The 20775-nt window shown below is 42.8% G+C and overlaps 1 protein-coding gene across 5 annotated transcripts in view; it reads left to right on the top strand.

Annotated features, from left to right (window-relative positions):
• Window positions 1-20775, top strand: part of SRGAP1 (SLIT-ROBO Rho GTPase activating protein 1) — a 239278-nt gene that overhangs the window by 108487 nt on the left and 110016 nt on the right. For all 5 annotated transcript variants that reach the window (XM_077833521.1, XM_077833502.1, XM_077833492.1 and 2 more), the window contains exons 2-3: window positions 5691-5886; window positions 15738-15900. In XM_077833521.1, coding sequence (XP_077689647.1) covers window positions 5691-5886; window positions 15738-15900 — 359 coding nt within the window. The remainder of the gene's footprint in view (window positions 1-5690; window positions 5887-15737; window positions 15901-20775) is intronic.

The raw sequence follows: 20775 nt of genomic DNA, 5'->3' as shown, positions 1-20775 counted from the left end.
CTTTGAAGCAGCAAGGCCCCAGGTGATGAGAAGCTAATGCTTGGCCTAGCTAGTGATAATGTCGGGCACTTAATTCATGAAGCTGCCTGCCTGGGCTTATGGGGGAGTGGAGGTTGGATCTGTACTGATGCAGACAATGATGGCACCGAGTAACCCAGTGGTCTTAGCCAACTCGAGCTTTTGCCAGTCTTGCGCTAAGCACCTAGGACCCAGGAATGAGAATCTTGCAAGACCATATCTTCAGAGAAGCAGAATTGCAAGATAAGTAATTTTCTGCCATCTGTTTTAAATAGGAATGTGGGTTATTTACCAGATAATATCTAAGCTGAAATAATTAAATGGCTCTTACTCTAGGTAAACAGGATCTGGTGTATAAATCAATAAGAAGGCCATCAATTTAAGAAAAGTTGGGGAGGTATGGTAGCTGGATTGGAGCTGTATTGTAACACTCCTGGAATATAAGCTCTTAACACAGTCACTGAGACATTTGTTTTGTTGAGACAAGCAGATCTGCAAAAACAGTGAATACCCATCTATATTCTCAAGTAGTCCTAATCGGCTACTTGTGTGTGTGGTGGGGAGGATTGTTAGCTAACCCTGTCAGTGTTATTATCCAGTAACTGTGTAAATGTATTAATGCATTTATGTATTTTAATCATTACTTAAATATGTAACTCTCTCAGACAGGATTGAGACTGCATGTGGGCCTGCCACTGCTGTAGCTGCTTTGCCAAAACAGGGGGGGAAAGAGTCTGGATTGTTGCCATTTGGGCATTCCTCATGAGCACTAAATTAACAAACAACAAAGAATGTAAGAATTTTTGGGCAAATAGAAAAGTTAGATTCACTAAAAAGGGGAGTAGTTACGATGGAATTATGTATTTTTTCTTTAAATTTAACTAGTATTGCATACGCCTAGCATGCCCAGTTCAACACCCATTGAGGTTAATGGGAGTTTTCCATTGATTTCTGAGGGGGTATCTGATTAGGCCTGAAACGCCAGTGTATGTGAAAGCTGGGATGACAGATCTGATTCCTTGCTGACACATAGCTATTTTAATCATTCTGTATTGCATAGTAGTGCATTGTACCTACTCATGCTTTTAGATTGTAAACATTTTGAGGAGGGGTCTATTATTGATATGACACAGTTACTGTAGCATGCTACGTACTACTGCAATGCTATGTAGTTATGAGGTAACATGACTTGGCATTTGTTGTAGCCGCTCAAGTCAGCACAGTAGTGCAGTTTCTACAATTCTGCTTTTACACAAGGCAGTGAAATATGGTGTACGGGTAAGTGTAAGTGTTAAAAATATTATTTGCCTGCGGTGCTTGAATATCTTACCCATTGCCTGATGGAGACTGGGACACGAGTGAAAGCTAGGAACTGAAAATTCGACCCGAGGACACTGGGGTGTAGCTCATAGGGCACAGACAACCACCAAAAGAAATGGCTGAGAGATGTCAATGGGGCCAGCATTTCACCGTATATCTGTGCCCTTTATCACAGTATTTACTGATTGTTATTCTGTTTAGCAGCCTGGGAGTTGTCTTGTAATCCCAGCTGCTTCTGGACCTACAAGGAACGGCCGTTGCCCAAAGTTGGGATTCCCTCACCCCAATACAGACACTTCTCCAGGCCTTTGTTGCCTTGATGCAGGGAGACTGCAGTGTGCTCTATATGTGACTGCACCTTAAAATAATTTAGAAATGACAGCTAGTGCAGAAAGTGGCTTCCTACTTGCTACACTGCCATTATGTCGTGCTCTTTTATTTGAGCTGGCTGTCACTTAATTTTGGCGTAAAGTTTTTAAAATGTTAGTTTTTGACTTTAAGAGCCTCTTGATTATCTGAGATGCTACCTCTCTTTCTAAATTGATAGATAATTTGTGTGTTGGGGAAACTTTTGAAAGAAATCAATATAAAGAACTTCTTATAACTGAGGCGGTAAAGGCTTTGAATTTTTTCTGCATGGAAAGTGAGAAATTAGTGTTGTGAAAATTCAGTAGCAATAGGGCTTTTTCATGTCTTCTCATGCTAGCGTTTTCTGAGACTAGGAAAAATCCATGATCTAATTCAACAATAATGCTTGAGGAGGGAGGAAATCTTTGGAAGGTAAAACCATGTTAAGGCCCATTTTAATGTAATGCAGTAGGGATCAGGTTAAAACTGCTGGGATGTAGGTCTGATTATAATGTAACTGCAGCAGAAGAAAGGGAAACATTGGTGGCTGCCATTCACTTTGAACTGATTAATCAACACATATTCCAGTATACTTCTGTTTTTTCTTTCCAGTACATTATTTAATACTTCAGTCAGCCTGTGTATATTATAATTAACTTTGTCTGTACAATTCCCTAATGTTTTCAGTAAACGTCATATAAGACCAGGATATATACGAGAATATAAAAGTGGAGTTGCATGTTAACTTAGTTGTAGTCCTGTATTGTCTTATGCAGGAGAGCTGGATACCATAAATTGCGATTGGGTTTAGTTCCTCAAGCCACTGAGTCGAACTGTTGCCTAGTTTAATTCAGTGATTACCAAATCCCCCTAGCTGCTTCAGGAATAACAGCATTGACTCGGATTCTCTTTTAAACCCAGTTCTTTTCCAAAAAGGTGGTGACTACAACTCAGTATTGTTGTACACAGTGAGAGAAGAAGTCACTTCATCCACAAGTGAAATGCAAACACCTCTGGCGTGAAAGACGGCAACTCTCTAATATCCGCAGTGCTATACAGCAGAGTAGGATTGCAACTATCCTTTAGCAGAAAAGTCATTGATTGAATGGACGGAGAAACTGAATTCCACCCTAACTCATACAGGTGGCTCTTCCATGTCAGAATTAGTGTCCTGGTGGGGGAGGGGTACCAACCTTTGCCTTTCTGATGGCTATACTGTACCTGTTCATGTATTAATTAGAGAGCTTTGGTCTCTAGTCTTTAATTATGTACCCTTTCACAATCTTGCATGTCCAGCTTTTAGATTAAATGAAGCATAGTAACACTTCTTACAGCTCTTTGTGGAACTAGGGAGTTGATTTTCGCTGAGTGGTTGAAGAGGATCCTGGTGTCTTGGTGGAGTTTTCCATAATACTGATTAATGCAAAGCCCATAGTTATTAGTAGTCCTTGGGTATTTACCGCTGATAAACAATTACTAAGGTTGGTTGTCTGTTATAAAAAAAAAAATGTTTTTAAATCACAGCCTTATTATGACAAAAAATGAAAGTCACAACTTTCTCTTCTTTCTCCTTCTCCCACCCACCAAAATGTCACTGCACATATTGTGTTGGGAGGTGGGGGGTGGGAAATGAGGCAAAGAAAGTATCAGGAGCTGAAGAGAAGGATAAAGCTAGAAAGAGAATTGCTACTTTAAAGTCTGGTGGAACAGATCTTGATCCTCTTGCAAGGGACTAGTCTGCAGTAGTGGAGTCCTCCTTAGATCCCCTGCAGTGGGTAAGAATATAGCAACATCTTCACCTGGCAGCTGAGAGCCACCCCTGCTGGAGCCGCCCACGAAAGCAGATTCTTCCTCCCAGGAGAGGTGCTGAGAAGTTGGAAATTGTGGTGCACAAAGCAATGTAATCTGTGACTTTCTAGATAAGCAACCAGCTTTAATAATCACTACATCTTACTGCGTCTGTGCAACCTTGAGCTGTATCCATCTTTCAAATATCATTCTCTGTTTTAAAGTATTTAAAAGCTTTAAGGAAATACTGTCAGATAGAAATTTAGTCAGTTTTAAAAGGTTAGTTTAAAGTATTTTTAGATATTACACCTACTCCCAATGATCCTAGCCATTTTTGTAGATTTTCCACTCACATATTCTTATTTCTTAAATATTTTTCTCTTCCATGTTGCTGTGGAGAAGACCTGCTCAAAGAGGGGAAAGTGTAGTGGCAAGATCCACTGATGTTCAGTATAGTTAGGATATAGTTATTTGAAAAACAAGTCCAGCTTAAAGTTACTAGTGATGTCTCTCTTAGAGTGACTATTTACACAGGCCTGTCTAAGGAATTGGATTTAGTCAGTCAAAATTACTGCTCCAGAAATGAAACTTTTGGGCTTAGCGGTAAATTCATACTACGGTTTGCGAGTTATTTAAGGAATTGTGTTCAGAACATTTCCATTAGAGTCAAAAGGCATTAAAAATAGTGGGCACATCAAGGATCTATTCTTGGGTTTCTCTTTTCTATTTCTGTTGTTAACCTTCCAGCTCCAATGTGTTTTCTCCTCTTTGCATATGTATGCCATTGATAGTGTTGTCTTACAGTGGCTCATCCTTGCTGGAGGCATAGTTCTTTTCCAGTAACTTGAGTTGAAGTGAAATGAAAACCAAATACATGATTTTTTGGTTCGCCTCCCAGACTATAGAAACGGATGCTCTCATTAATGATTAACACAATAGCTGGTGGCTCAAAGTAGATTTGGGAGAGACCTTTGGGATATCTCCCTCCTTGAACAACTACTGACTTAATGATTTTCTGTGCTAACATTAGTCACTTTAGCATACATTTTTGAATTCCAATTTAAGTGGTATTTCAGATTACAACTTTCCCTTCACCTGTATTTCTAAGAACAATATGGATGCAAATAATAGATACAATAAGACTTTGTGACATTATTGTTGTTTTAGTAGTATTAGTTTATAGCACCCAGTATCATAGGTACAATATTGGTTTTGTAATGCTCCTCTGTTACAAATGTTGAGCGTACTGTACATGGGTCTATAATACATTTAAGATTTTCTAAAGTCAGTTTACCTATTAAATGGTCACATAATTAGGAACCAGTTGAGCTCCTTTTTAACATCCAAGAGAGTGTTGCTTTTTTTACTTCAATAGATGTTGACTCAGGCTGATCATATTGTTACATTTGTAGTTTTCAGTATTGTTAACATATTTCTAAATGATTACAAAATGTTTACTCTTTTCCTTGCACTATGCTGTGATAATTTTTTTAGCCTGGATTTGAATGGAACAGTGACAAAAAAAGAATATAAATGTTATGAATGAAATCATAATTTTTGCTTTGGGTATTTTCCTATTAAGTGAATGTCTTTTAAAAGAAACAGAAGGGTATTTTTAGTATAGGTATTCCTATAACTTGAGAACGATGTATTTTTACACTACAGAAATATAAACACTAAATAAACATTACCAGATGCTATTTTCAAGTGCCAATGGTGGCCACAAATCTGAAAGGAAAGCTGATCTTTTCTCTTGCCATTCTGGATAAATATTATAGGGAGGTGTTTTTTTTTTTATTTGATTTTGTTTAAGTGTACCGGAGTCTCAAGGACCCTATGCACATCTGTGATGCATTTTGACTGTCAGAAATACCTGTTTGTTCTACTGTCATAGCTACAAATGCAACACTTGCCAGCGATCGGTATACTTGTGATACAGTAATTTCCACCTATATTAAGAATAAGAAGCAAATGTGAAAACTCAAGAGTTGTGTGGTGACTGTTGGTGACCACTCTTTTGTTGAAAGTAGTAGATAACTGTGTGGATTTTATTGATAGGTTACTTGCGCCATATAACTTTTACATGTATATAACTTTAGATTGTATTTTTTCCTCTTATTTGTGTGCTTTATTCAGAATGTGCAGCAAATATTATTTTTGTGCTATTTTTTTTCTTTCCTATTTTCACTGACTTCAGTTGTGTGTGTTTCCTTTAGAGATTCGAGCTCAACTGATAGAGCAGCAGAAATGTCTGGAGCAGCAAACTGAAATGAGGGTGCAGCTTCTTCAGGACCTGCAGGATTTTTTCCGCAAGAAAGCAGAAATAGAGACAGAATATTCCCGCAATCTAGAAAAATTAGCAGAAAGGTTCATGGCAAAAACAAGAAGTACAAAGGACCATCAACAGTACAAGTAAGAGAGATTCTCATACTCAAACTCAATTCACTTTCCAGTGTTAGAAGTGGTTTAGCTTATTTATTTTGTCAAAGGTCCAAATACTGTGTAATCAGTCATCTCTCTTGCATTTGGTCCCACTAACTTGTGGTACTGTTAAATTAGTGACTGTTCGTGGCAGACTGATACAATCTCTTGAAATTTAAATTGCACAAATATTATCGTGTGAAAAGAACTTGGTGGGAAAATAAAATGTAATACACAGCTGGGAGAGATGCACAGCATTGGATATGCAAAACTGTGTGCTGATTGTTGTAATGTAGTTTTCAGAATTTGACAGTCTCATAATAAAGGCTGATCAGCCTTCCAAGAAGAGCTAGGAAGAGGTAAAAAAGGACAGAAGTGGAGGGAAACTTGTATGTATGTATGTATGTATTTTTACATATGGGCTTTGCTGCTATCCTTAGAAACAAGGAAGAGTCATATTTCATACATGGCAAATGGTTGTATATGAATGTGCACAGACTACAGTAACTTTTGTGCACCGCAGAGCTGGTCAGATACTATTTGTCAAATTTATTTGGTACGTTTTGCAAAATATTTCATAAAAATTATTTGTTGAAATATTCTCTTCTATATATTTGCCCAACTTACAGAGCTGGTTGAATAATTCATGAATATATTCATTTTGTTTATTACATGTGTATATATAAAACCAAATTAGCTCATTCAAACCATTTTGCAATTAATCAGAATATTGGTGAATGATCAAAGACAATGCATAACAGCCAATGGCTGAAAGCTGATTCTAGATCAATTCACACTGAAAATAAGGAGCAAATTCTTAACAGTGAGGGACAAGGTCTGAAACTACTTATCAAGGGATGTGGTAGATTCTCTAATTCATTGTTGCAGTGCTTGCAATTATATCCCTTGAATCATGTGATTATTTATGAATTGCAGCAAGAAAAAGAAAAAAAATGCCAGGCCCTGTCTACTCTAGAAAGGATTTGTTGGTATAGTTATACTGGCAAAGTCTCCTAGTGTAGAAGCCGTGTAGACCAGCAAAAGGGTTCTTTTGCAGTAAAGTTTCTTCCAGTTTCCCCAAACAAAATAAGCTATGCCTGCAAAAAGACTTTTTTCCCCCCAATATAACTGTATCTACACTATGGGGTTGCTGATAACTGGACCCCTGAGGCCACACCCCCTGATCTGCCTCTTCACCCCAAGGCCCCACCCTCTTCTCTGCCTCTTTCCCCAAGGCCCCACCCCATTGTACACTCCTCCTCCCCCCTGTTGCTTGGCGGATCGTCTCAAGAAGCCTGCCTGCAGATAGAAGGCAGCCCCAGCTGAGCACGGGCTGGGACAGATTAATGAGCCAGCACCTCTCCCTGCCCGACAGTAACCGGACTTTTGATTCATTTGCCATTTAGGGTTGCTGGGTCCCCTTTTCAACCAAACTTTCCGGTCGAAAATGGGCACCTGGCAACACTAAATGGCACCCAGACACAGAAGCCAAAAACCAGTCTGTCTGGGTGGCAACTAGGGTTGCCAACCTTCCCGGATTGACCGGGGGTCTCCCAGAATCGGCATTGATCTCCCATGGGCTACTGAAACCAATCCAGGAGATTTTAATAGGGTGCTAGAAGTCCAGTCGGTGGGGGTGATGCAGCAGGGCTAAGGCAGGCTCCCTACCTGCCCTGGCTCTGTGCAGTCCCCGGAAGCAGCCAGCACGTCCCTCTAGCTCTTAAGTGGAGAGGAGGCTCGGAGGTCTTTGTGCACTGACCCCGCCCCGAGCGCCGACTCCACAGCTCCCTTTGACCAGGAACCGTGGCCAGTGGGAGCTGGGGGGTGGGGGTGTGCCTGCAGGTAAGGGCAGCGTGCACAGCCGCCTGACCGCCCCTGAGTCTAGGAGCCAGACATGCCAGTCACTTCCAGGAGCCGCCCGAGGTAAGTGCTGCCTGGCCGGAGCCCGCACCCCTCACCCCCTCCCGCAACCAAACTCCCTCCCAGAGCCCGCACCCCCCCACACACCTCAACCTCTCCTGCACCCTAACCCCCAGCCCATCTCCTCACTCCCTCCCTCCCACACCCAGACTCCCTCACAGAGCCTGCATCACCTCCCAACCTCCAGCCCTGAGCCCCCCCTCACCCAAACTCCCTCCTGCACCCCAATCCTCTTCCCCAGGCTTAGCCCAGACCCTCCTCCCACACTCCAAACCCCCTAGCCCAGACCCCGCACCCCCTCCCACACACCAACTCCCTGCCCCAACCCGGTGAAATTGAGTGAAGGTGGGGGAGGGAGGAGGGATGGAGTGAGCGGGGGCGGGGCAAGGGTGTTTGGGTTTGTGGGATTAGACAGTTGGCAACCCTAGTGGCAACACTACTACACTAGGGCTTTTACCAGCACAGAAATGTCTGCTATAGGTGTGATTGTTCTTGACACTGTAACCAATATAACTATGCCAGCAAAAGTTTTAAATATAGACCAGGCCTCTGTTTCTAGCACTCATGGTTGTAGAGGAAAACTTGAATCTAAACATTCAAACACCAAAAGGCAAATAAAAAGACTCTTTTAAAAAATATCATTACTTGTAAAGCAGTGCCACATCTTTTTGGGATCATGATTTTTAGCATTCTTGGGGGTTGGCATTTTATCTTTAAATCAGGATTGGATGTCTTCCTAAAAGACATGCTGTAGCTCAACGAGAAATTATGATTTTGACGAAGGAATTACAGGGTGAGGTTCTGTGGTCTGTGTTCTGCAGAAGGACAAACTAGATGAATATAGTGGTCACTTCTGACTTTAAAATATATGAATTAGCAGGATATTTTTAAACTATCTGGCTGAAGATCTTTGTAAGTGAATTTAATGTAGTTCACCTACATTGTCAACTATACATGAGGATTCTGTGTACTCTTTGGCAACTCAGACCTAAATCCTGCATGGGAGGGCCTCTGATTTTTGCAATACCAACTTCTGCATCAAACTGAAAATATTGTGGTAGCTTCAAGCAAACTAAGTGGTGTTGTTTAGTGAATAAATATGAAAATGAATAATATAATTAGTACAGGAATCCTGGTGTTAATATTGTAATAAATAGAATTTACTTTATATTGTCCCCATATCTTCAATATGCCACATACTTTTGTAGTGACAAAAACAACTTTTGTTATATAAATTTGTCAAGGACAAAGCTGGAGGTTTTACAACTGGGTAGTGCCAGTTGAGGCTTTTGCATGTAACTTCTTTCCCTTCTGCGCTTGGGAAGCACCAAAATTAAAAGTTATGGGGTAACTAGAACTCCTCCTTCCCTCCCCCAGCAACCCTTAACAGCAGCCTGACTTATAAATTGTTCTCTAGATGGTTTCCTAGTTAACACTCCATTGAGATGAATGGGGCAGTTCATCACACTCAGAACTGTTTGCAGACTCTCATACACAGCACTTTATCAGTTACATTTGCTTCATGTCAGGAAAGTTTTCTTTGCAACTAGAAATGGGATAGCCTGAATATTCTAGATTCATAAGATAAAATCCTGGTTCCACTGAAGTAAATGGCAACACTTCCATTGAATGTCAATGGAGACAGAATTTCACGCATATATTTTAAAGCTAGGGACCACAATGATAATCTAGTAGGAGCTCCATCATAATACAGGCCATAAGATTTCAGTGTGGTAGTAATTTCTGCATCAAGCCAAGAAGCTCAGTACACCTTCTTGAGCTTACACTGTGATATCCCCAGCAAGCCAGTTTGCCTAATGGCCAAATGCCTGTGCTTTGCTTTCTCCCTGAGGGTTATGAACAACAGTATAATGTCACCAGTTACAACTTACCCCACAGCTCTTTCTAAGCAAGCACCTTTATTCTTAAGGTAAAAGCATTACAGAGAAAATCTATTTAAAAAAAAAAGATTTAAACACACAAAATATGCCAGGAGTCACTCACCGGTCTTATGGGGTCCTATTAGATCAAAGTTTTTCCAACCCATTGGCAAGGGTTGGAGCTCCCCTTGGACAGAAGGTCCTGTCCATTTGCTGGATCAGAAAGAAGGCAGTGTCAGTTCAATCTCTTCCTTTTATACCAAAAGCCCTTTCTTTGTCGTCTTGTCTCTGGAAAAGCCAGCTTGAAGCAGTATATGAAAACCACTGCGGGGTGAGCGTGGTACCTCTCTAGAGTAGTTTAGTCTCAGTGACTTACCTTAGTCACCCTCCACTGTTTTTAGTTCCTGAAGGAGCTGTGGTGACCATCCCCTGTGGAATAGAACACAGTTACACATAAACCATTCATAGATTAACACTATATGCACTTTGACAGTGACTACCAAGGAAAGTGGTGGATTTTCCATTTCTTGAAATCTTCAAATAAAGACTGGACGCCTTTCTGGAAGATATGCTTTATTCAAACAAAAATTGTTGCACGCAGTTCAGAGATCATTCGATGAAATTCTATAGCCTGTGTTGTACAGGAGGTTAGAATAGATTCATAATGGCAAATATCCCCAATGGCAAGAGACTCAAACACTAAATGGGGAGGGCTCTGAGTTACTACAGAGAATTCTTTCCCAGGTATCTGGTTTGTGGGTCTTGCCCATATGCTCAAGGTCTAACTGATCGCCATATTTGGGGTTGGGAAGGAATTTTCCCCCCAGTTCAGATTGGCAGAGACCCTGGGGGTTGGGGAGATTCGCCTTCCTATGCAGCATGAGGCACAGGTCACTTGCAAGTTTACATTAGTGTAAATGGTGGATTCTCTGTAACTTGAAGTCTTTAAACTATGATTTGAGGACTTCAGTAACTCAGCCAGAGGTTATGGGTCTATTACAGGAGTGGGTGGGTGAGGTTCTATGGTCTGCACTGTGCAGGAGGTCCCTTCCAGCCTTTAAGGCTATGCGGCTATAGATTCCAAGGCCAGAAGGGACCATTGTGATCATCTAGCCTGACCTTCTGTATAACACTGGCCATGGAACTGTCCCAAAATAATTCATAGAGCATAGCTTTAAAAAAAAATCCTCTCTTGATTTAACAATTCTTCTTTGAGTGATTGCTCATGTCCATTCCAATAGGTGTGTGTACATGCACGATAGTCGGAAGTTTTTTACCCTAGCGGTACCCGTCGGGTCAGCTGTGGAGCCCACTGGAGTGGTGTCTTTATGGCGGTGTATTTAGGTCCATGTCGACCCCCTGCTTGCTCAGTTCCTTCTTACCATCAGTGACTGTCATTGGAGCAACTGGTCTCTTGCTTTAGCAAGTGCTTCCTAGTTGTTATCCTTCACTATCTTAGTCAGTCAGTTAGTTAGTTCATTAGTATGTTTCATTTGGGGGGTTCCCCCCCTATATTTTTCCTCATTGCCGGGGCATGCTGCAGCCCCAAGGGTTCAAGCTGTGCGATAGGTGTGGTAAGCCTGTGCCCAGAGGGGATCCACACACCACTTGTCTGAAGTGCCTGGAAGACGGTCATTTGTAGGACAAGTGCACCATCTGCAGAGGCTTCAAGCCCAGCACTAAGAGGGAGAGAGACGATCACCTCAAGCTCCTCTTGATGGAGTCCGCTCTCCGGCCACAACCAGCTGAAAAGCCGGCACAGGCAACCTCAGGGCACAGCGCACCGGCCTCGGTGCGGGACACCTTGACACCGAGGAAGGGCTCACATAAGGAACATCAGCACAGTTTCCCTGCGTGGAAGGCTGGCTCATCGGTGCGGCACTGATCACAATCCCCGGTGCCACATAAGAAGAAGGCGGCGGAACGGGGCCGCTCCTCCACAAGAAGAGCGGACAGGACTCCAGCAGGGTGCATCCCACGTTGGGACACCAGAAGGCTGGTTTGTCGGTCCCAGCACTGTCAACTCCAGCCTCAAGGGGAGGTCCGTCAAGTCTGGTGCTGGTGGACTCTCTGATCCAGGAATTGTTGGAGGAGGATGTAGACCTCCCCTCTACACCGGACACTTTCGAGGCTGCGCAAGGATTTAATTGCCATGACAGCAAAGTCCCCCACCTGCTATTCCCGCGCACTGGCTCAGGTGCAGGCGGCGCAAGCCCCGGCTGCTGCACCACTTCTGACACCGTCTGCGGCTCTGTCGGTGGCACCGATGGCAGCACCTCCTATCTGGCACCGGGGCAAGCCCACCATGATGCAGTGTCATTCCCCATTGCCGCAGTACCACGTCCTGGCACTGTCAGGATCTACCCCTCCCTGGTCAGGCTCGGACTATTCATCGGAGTCAGAAGCAGAGTTCATAGATTCATAGATACTAAGGTCAGAAGGGACCATTATGATCATATAGTCTGACCTCCTGCACAACGCAGGCCACAGAATTTCACTCACCACTCCTGTGAAAAACCTCTCACCTATGTAGAGTTGTACGTGTCCCGACGCAGCTGATACCAGTTGAGATCCTGGCACTGGTCTCAGCACCGTAGGGTGGAGGAACACTCGGTACCGATGGTGTCCTGGCCTCCTCAGTGGCAGGGAACAGTACAATGGTCCTTTTGGACACCTTGGGCCTACCGCCAGGGCCCAGGGCATGGTTCCAGAGCAGCATCGGTGGTCTCCATTGCCCGTGCCCCTCCTTTTGCGACATCTGTTGCCCCTGATCAGTCCACCACAAGGTTCAGACATTGGGCCTCCTGCATCAAGCGCATGGTCAGGGACACCTACTCCAGCACTTCCTGTACCACCAGTAGCAGCGATGATGGATGTCCCTGAGCAAGTCACCAGGAAGACCCCGTCCCACCTCACGCCTCTTCTTCTTCCTCGCTGGGCAAAGCAGTGGCGGGCACTACCACGTCCCTTCCAGCGATGGACATGAAAGCACACCAGGACCCCCTTAGGAGGGTGACCTAGAACCTCAACATGATGACAGAGGAGGTGGTGGAAGACTTGGACCCAATGGTGGACATACTCGCCCCAAAGGGTTCCTCCAAGGTGGCACTGCCTCTTATAAAAACCATTCAGAACGCCATGAAGGTACTCTGGCAAACCCCAGCTTCTATACCACCAATGGCCAGGGGAGTAGAGAGGCGTTACTTTGTCCCTCAGAAGGGGTATGAGCACCTCTTCACCCTCCCCAACCCAGGACCTTGGTAGTGGACGCACCAAACCACAAAGAGCAGCGGGGGCAGCTGAGGCCCGTCCCTAAGAAGCTGGACCTCTTCGGTCAAAAGGTGTCCTGGTTCCAAAGCATCAAGGGTATCATCATCAGCCTCCACCGATTCCTAACTACCACGGCCAGAAACTGCGTGAAGCCTCTGGGGCATATGGCGGCCTGCACGTATGTAGTGCAGGTTGCGCCTTCGCCCGCTCCAGGCTTGGTTGGCGAGGATATACAGACCCAGCCGGGACTCTCTGGACAGACGGTTACCCTTCTGCCCAAGCTTCTTGAATCCCTCAGCTGGTGGCTATAACCTCAGGTGATCTGTGCGCCTTCGCCAAACCTCAGCCTTCACTGTCGCTTGTCACGGACGCATCAGAGATGGGCTGGGGAATGCACCTGGGCAGTATCAAACTCAAAGCATGTGGTCACAAACAGAACTGTGGCTGCATATCAACATCAGGGAGCTGAGAGCGGTTCACCTGGCTTGCCAGACGTTCCGGGCCCATCTTCAGGGCAAATGTGAATCAGTACTGATGGACAAAACCACAGCGATGTTCTATATAAACAGACAGGGAGTCACCTATTGGAATGAACATGAGCAATCACTTGAAGAAGAAAAGATGGTTACCCACTTTTCATAACTGTTCTTCGAGATGTGTTGTTCCATGTCCATTCCAAATCCCGCCCACCTCCCCTCTGTTGGAGTATTTCGGCAAGAAGGATCTGACAGGTGGCGGGTCAACAGGGAAGTATATATACTGACATAAAGGCGCCACTCCAGGGGGCTTCACAGCCGACCCAACGGGTACCACTAGGGTAAAAAACTTCAGATGATCATGCACGCAGCACGTGCACACACCTATTGGAATGGACATGAGCAACACATCTCGAAGAACAACAGTTACAAAAGGTAGGTAACAGTCTTTTGTTGGTGATGAAGAGTCTACTACGATCCTTGATAAATTGTTCCAGTGGTTTAAAATGTATGCCTTATTTCTAATCTGAATTTGTCTAGCTTCAACTTCCAGACACTGGATTATGTTATACCTTTCTCTGCTAGTTTGAAGAGCACATTATTAAATATTTGTTCCCCATGTAGATACTTATCAATTGTAATCAAGTTACGCTGAACCATTTCTTTGTTAAACTAAATAGATTGGGCTTTGAGCCTGTCACTGTAAGGCAGGTTTTCTAATCCTTTAATCATTCTCATGGCGTTTCTCTGAACCCTCTCCAATTTATTAACATCCTTCTTGAATTGTGGGCACCAGAACTGGACACAGTCTTCCAGCTGCTGTTGCACCAGTGCCAAATAGATAAAATAACCTCTCTACTCCTACTTGAGATTCCCCGTTTTATGCACCCTGTGATCGTGTTTGTCACACTGAGAGCTCATATTCAGCAGATTATCCACCAGGCCCACAAAATCTTTTTCAAAGTCAGTGCTTCCCAGGATAGAGTCCCCCATCTTATAAGAATGGCCTACGTTCTTTGTTCCTGGATGTATACATCTACATTTAGCAATATTAAAACGCGCATTGTTTGCTTGCACCCAGTTTACCAAAACATCCAGATTGCTCTGAATCAGTGAGTTGTCCTCTATTTATCACTCCCACAATTTTTATGTCAACTAGGTGATCTAATGGTCCCTACTGGCCTTAAAATCTATGAAATATATTCTACAATGTTTTAATACGCTCCTGGTGCACAGAAGGAGAAGTTACAGAAAATTGCTACTGCTCAGGCTTGGCAGGTAACACTGAAACTGAAATATCAGAGTCCACCACAAGGACTGTTTGCAAGAATTTTTTTTAACTAATATTTTATACTAGATGTTAAGGATCGGGGGGAGCCAGAAATCTCAAGAATGTGGTTTTTAGGTCATTAAGTAATTTATTTTGGCATTTTTAATAAAAGGTTTCATAAACTATATGTGATTTTAAGTACTCAGACTGGGGTGGAAAGAGTCTGTAATGGAAACACAGAGATGCTGAACTATTGAAAAACAGCCCTGTCATATCAGCGGCCCTCATACTATATCACCGCAATTGACAATATTACATGAATATTAGTAATCAAATGGAATTTATGAATGCAGATCAGAGTTAGGAGACACATACTGTTACGGACATTTTTAAAACTGTCACAATTAAATTTATTACAGTGAACAGTATTTTGATAGACAAGCACACCTATGATTTCTTTCTTATAAAGTATTTTGACTATGCTTATTGGGCAAGATTTTCAGTGCTAAGAGAAATAATTAGTACAGCTCTTTTGCAATGACCTGTATAGATTCTGAATGTTATATATTGTCCATCTGTGAGCAACTGCAAACTTTGTGTCAAGTTTTTGATATTTGCAGATAGGTTGTAATGATATGAATTATTTAGTTTTTCTATTTGTGCCTCATGGGGCTTGTAAAACATGTCTTAAAATACTATGTAAAGCTTGACTAACCAAATATATTCCAAGAAAGGATTGACTGACTGTTCAGAAACAGATTTAGGTCCAAATCCAGTTTACTTTATTCACAAGAGTAACCCTGTTGACTTCTGTGGGACTACTTGCATGGATAAAGGGATCAGAACTTGACTTCCAGCATTTATCCTGGCACATACATGTGCATTCTTTCTTTACAGAGATCAGTTGTTGTTTAATTTAAATTAAACTTAAATTGTTGGGTTCATGTTTATGTATATCTGAGGGAGGATGGGTGTGGCAAGGAGATGTTTCTAATATGTTAATTATGTAACATATATACTCTTTAGGAAAGACCAGAATCTCTTATCTCCAGTGAATTGTTGGTACTTACTCCTAAACCAAGTGAGAAGAGAAAGCAAAGACCATGCAACTTTGAGCGATATCTATCTGAACAACGTTATCATGCGCTTCATGCAGATAAGTGAGGATTCCACCAGAATGTTCAAAAAGGTAATATATATCATGTTGAATTTCAGTTACCATTGAAAGGCAAGTGTCTAAGAGGTAGAATTTTAAGGGAAGATTCAGCAGTCTAGTAACATAATCTGCTTTAGCACATTAATTGATTTTTCATGGCAATTTTCATAGGGAAAATTCTTACTATGAATGTAGTGGGGAACGTACTATCTGATGGTGACCTCAGGAACTGAACTGCTTTAAATTCAGGAGTGAGGAAGAAGCCCCATTCTTTGCTCAAAAGTGTATTGTGAAGTCAGGCAGGAAGGAAAAAACAGTTCAACCTAGAAGTGACAAAAGAATATTGTTGGATTATTTGTAGAAATGCTGTATGGCCATGGTGGTTCTTCATGTACATGCAGCTGTGTATTCCACTTAGCTGTGTGGGCACCCAACTCATCAGAGCCGGATAATTTTGCCTAACAGTACTCATAAAGGGGCAGTGCTTGTGCTTCATGCCATAGTTCCTCCTTTGGATATATGAGGCACTGCTGCCTCAACCCCCACCCCTCAGTTCCTTCTTACCACCAGTGGCTGTAGTTGGAGCTCTGTGTGGTTTTCACCTCACAATCCCTCTATTTCTTAATGACTTTTTTAGTTGTATTTAGTTAATTTACACCGTTAGTATCATATTAGTGTTAGTTTAAGTTATTTCCCTGATGATGCCCTCAGCATGGTTTAAACATTGTCCGTCATATGGGAACCAATCCCCAACAATGATCCACGCACACGTGGTGCTTACCGTGCTTAGGGGAAGCCCACATCAAGGGGCAATGTTGGATTTGCAGATTGTTCACCAAACGAATTCAGGTGGCAAGTAATCTTTGTCTAAGCTGCACCTGCTTGAACAGGCTGTTCAGCCTGCTTCGGCACTGAGGTACTCGTCAGATCAGAGGTTGCTCTCGGGCTCTGAGAGTGCTGCCATTTCGTGCTCTGGAACTGGTGCCTCTCCAAAGACACATGGAGGAGTCATTCCCTCTTGAGTGCCCCGAGGAAAAAGCCAGTACAGGTTGCATAGTGATTCATCTGCCTCCTCCAGAAGAAGCATGTATCAGCACGGTGTGAATGCCGGCACGTGGAATGGAGTAGGTGCAGTCAATAATTCCCTGATACCAGGCGGTGAGGTCAGAGACCATTGACTCCAGTTTCGGCCCTGGGGCTTCCATTGAGTCTGGTACCAGCAAGGATGATGCAGCACTGGCTGTTTCTGCATCAACAGTGTATTAGGCAGCAATGAACCTCCTCTCCCTTCGTGTTCCAGCCTCTCCCTTGGTCCAGGACTTTGCCAGTACTGCATCATTTATAGCTCCGTTGGCTGAGTGGCCCACTGAACCTGTGGGTCTGTTGGTATCATACCTCAATGTTACCCTTACACAGTCAGTGGAAGTGGGGCTGAGGCCAGGCTCGGCACAAGGGACCTCCTCAGTACCAGGAACTTTTTCAGCACCCCTGCTGTCAGCTTTATTTTCATCCCAAGACAATTCTATGGTGCTTGGCTCTTCCTCTCCTTCAGTACCAGAGGATTTCAAGAAGCACCAGAACCTTTTGCGGTGCATGGCTGCTTTCTTGAGTATTCAAGGAGAGTTCCTGGAGGAGAACACGTTGGATATCCTGCAGCTGTCTGCCCTTGGAGAGGTGTCCTCCCTATTAACAGTGAACTCCTAGAGCCTGCTAAGATTCTCTGGAGTATGCTGGCTTTGGTACCACCTGTAACAAAGCACATGAAAAAATCGCTACCTTGTTCCAGTGCAGGGATTTGTGGGGTTTTACTCCCATCCAGCCCCAAATTCCTTGGTCATAACCACGGTGAACAATAGAGCTTGGCAGGGCAGATTTACATGCACTCCCAAGAATAAGGATGCTAAATTAATGACCTGATGGGTAGGAAGATTCACACCACCTCCTCCTTGTATATGTTGTTTGACAACCAGAAGGTATTGCTGTCCAAGTACAACATTGTCAATTGGACAGCTAAGTCTAAGTTTGCAGGTTTTCTGACTTCCTTGTGCTGTCAGTTTAGCTTCCCATACCCTTTCCTCTTCATCCCAACCTACTCAGACAGACTCCTGGTTGCACCTTGCATCCCATGCTCAGCTCACTGCATCTCATGGCGTGGCTGCATAATGGCTGAATAAGAAGGAAATGCGGTGTTTGGTGGCTGTTCAACAAGTCCTACTCAACAGTAGAAAGTCCTCTACCTGAATGGCCTATTCAGTGAAATGGAAGCAGTTTTTAGAATGGTTCTTGATCCATGGAGTTCAGCTGATGCTGGCTTCTGTTCAGGACATCTTGCAGTATTTGCTGCACCTTCAGTCATTGGGCCTTGCGCATATCTCATTGACAGTAAAGTATTTAAGGGTGGCAATTTTGCAACAGAAAAGCTTCAGAAACAGACTCCAACGAGAAACTGCTGAGCTCGAATTAATATGCAAACTAGATACCATTAACTTGGGTTTGAATAGAGACTGGAATTGGCTGGGTCATTACACATATTAAATCTATTTCCCCATGTTAAGTATCCTCACACCTTCTTGTCAACTATGTAAATGGGCCATCTTGATTATCATTACTAAAGTTTTTTTCTCCTGCTGATAATAGCTCATCTTAACTAATTAGCCGCTCACAGTTTGTATGGCAACTTCTCTGTGTGTGTGTGTGTGTGTGTGTGTGTGTATATATATATATACATACTTACTGTATGTTCCATTCTATGCATCCGATGAAGTGCGCTGTAGCCCACAAAAGCTTATGCTCTAATAAATTTGTTAGTCTCTAAGGTGCCACAAGTACTCCTGTTCTTTTTGAGTATAACTAAAGTGTGTGGTTTTAGTAGGAAGAACACAGGAAGATGGACACAGTAGTTCCAAAATGAAATAGCTGGTATCAGTCAATATCTGTGGGGCAGACTTTTTGTTCTGCAATATAAACCACAAGTCTTCCCTGGATAGGAGGCACTTCTTACTTATAATAAAAGCATGTCGTGTAGTTGTAGCCATGTCGGTCCCAGGATATTAGAGAGATAAGGTGAGTGAAGTAATGTCTTTTATTGGACCAATTTTTGAAAGCTTGTCTCTCTCTCCAACAGAAGTTGGTCCAATAAAAGATATTACCTCACCCACCTTGCCTGTCTTCTAATACGAGGAAACACAGCAATTAGACTGCATATATCTAAAGATATATCTTGATAACAGATCATGCTTTAACTAAATAACTTGTATTATATAGCAGCTTTTCGTTTACTCTTAATACACCTTATTTTCCTGTTAAGTCCTCCAATGTTTTTGTTTGGTAAGGGAGACTGAAAATAAGCATGTGATCTCTTCCCAATTTAATTAAAGTAAGTCCTCCTTTTATTCATGCTTTTACCACAGTTGCACAATTAATTCTGTGACACTGACAAACATAAAAAAACCTACAGAAAATAGAGCTGGAATAATTAGATTAAATCTGTCTCTAGGCCTCGATCCAGCTCCTTGATTTCAAAGCCTTCTCAGTCTAGGCTGCAGCCGTTGGTTTATATGTCTTCTTTCTAAGCAGAAGTTCCTACAGGTAGGGTCCGATTAGTGCTTCAGGTACACTGACGTTTATTCATTTTTCAGCAGCAATATCCGGCATTACACGATTTTAATGTCCTTTTAGATCATAGAAAGTTCGAGGTAGTTTTACCTTATCAACTATAATCTTTCAGTTTAAATGCTTTAGAGATACCCAGTTATAGCATTTTGTGCCCAAAGTTACAAGAGCATATTACTTGAAGTGTTTGGGCCCATGAGCCTCGCTTCTTTGTCAAGAGAAAAATTAGGACAGTCCTAGAGAACAGAAAGAAACAAATCAAGAGAAGTAAAAGATGGAAAACTCTTGAGGAGCTTTAAACAATATATATGGCTTGGAAACATTCAGTTGTGTACATAGCTTATGGTATGTTGCAGATTTGTTTACTATAATGAGATGATAGCCCAGTGGTTTGAGCATTGGTCTGCTAAACCCAGGGTTGTGAGTTCAATCCTTGAGGAGGCCATTTAGGGATCAGGGGCAAAAATTGGGGGAGTGCTCCTGCTTTGAGCAAGGGGTTGGACTAGATGACCTCCTGAGGTCCCTTCCAACCCTGATATTCTTTGATTCTATGATACTCAGTACTATTCAGGATCACATGGAGACAGCCTGTGTTTGAACTTGAAGAAATGGGCCGTGTAAAAACAACAGAACTATTTTTTCAGCTAAGAACGTCATGTCCTAGAAGTCTTTCCTTGTTTGTTTAGGCTTTATATTGCTCTTTCATAACAAGAGACATCAAGCAGCTGTCCCTGGGCTAGTCTCCAGGCCCCAATGGCAGTCCACCTGAAGTGTACTAATGTGGAGATGCTATGTGAGAAGCTATAAAAACAAATACACCTAGAAATCAAGTCAGTACTAGCTGAACACTCATCTGTTGAAGCAACAGAAGAGAAGAATCCATCCATAACAAAAGATAAGAACTCAGGCCTTTAATGTTAGAAGCCCTGGTCCCAAAGAGCCCTGCTTATCCTATATCCAGATCTAATACACAGGGACATTTAAATTAAGCCTTCTCCACAGAGGTTTGCTCCCTTCCTTATTCAGTCTTAGGTCTGGTGTACACTGAAAAGTTACATTGCTATAGCTACATCTCTCAGGGGTGTGAAAAATCCACACCCCTGAGAGACATCGCTAAGCCGACCTAACCCCCAGTTTAGACAGCACTAGGTCAAGAGAATAATTCTTCTTGACCTAGCTAATGCCTTTCAGGGGGATGGATTACCTATAGCAATGGGAGAACCCCTCCTATTGATGTAGTGAATATCCACACTGAAGTGCTCGTAAACTTTAAGGTCAAAAGGGATCATCGTGATC

The sequence above is a fragment of the Eretmochelys imbricata genome, chromosome 1 (genome assembly GCF_965152235.1).
Source record: "Eretmochelys imbricata isolate rEreImb1 chromosome 1, rEreImb1.hap1, whole genome shotgun sequence".
Lineage (NCBI taxonomy): Eukaryota > Metazoa > Chordata > Testudines > Cheloniidae > Eretmochelys > Eretmochelys imbricata.
This window is presented reverse-complemented; position numbering and strand designations above follow the sequence as displayed.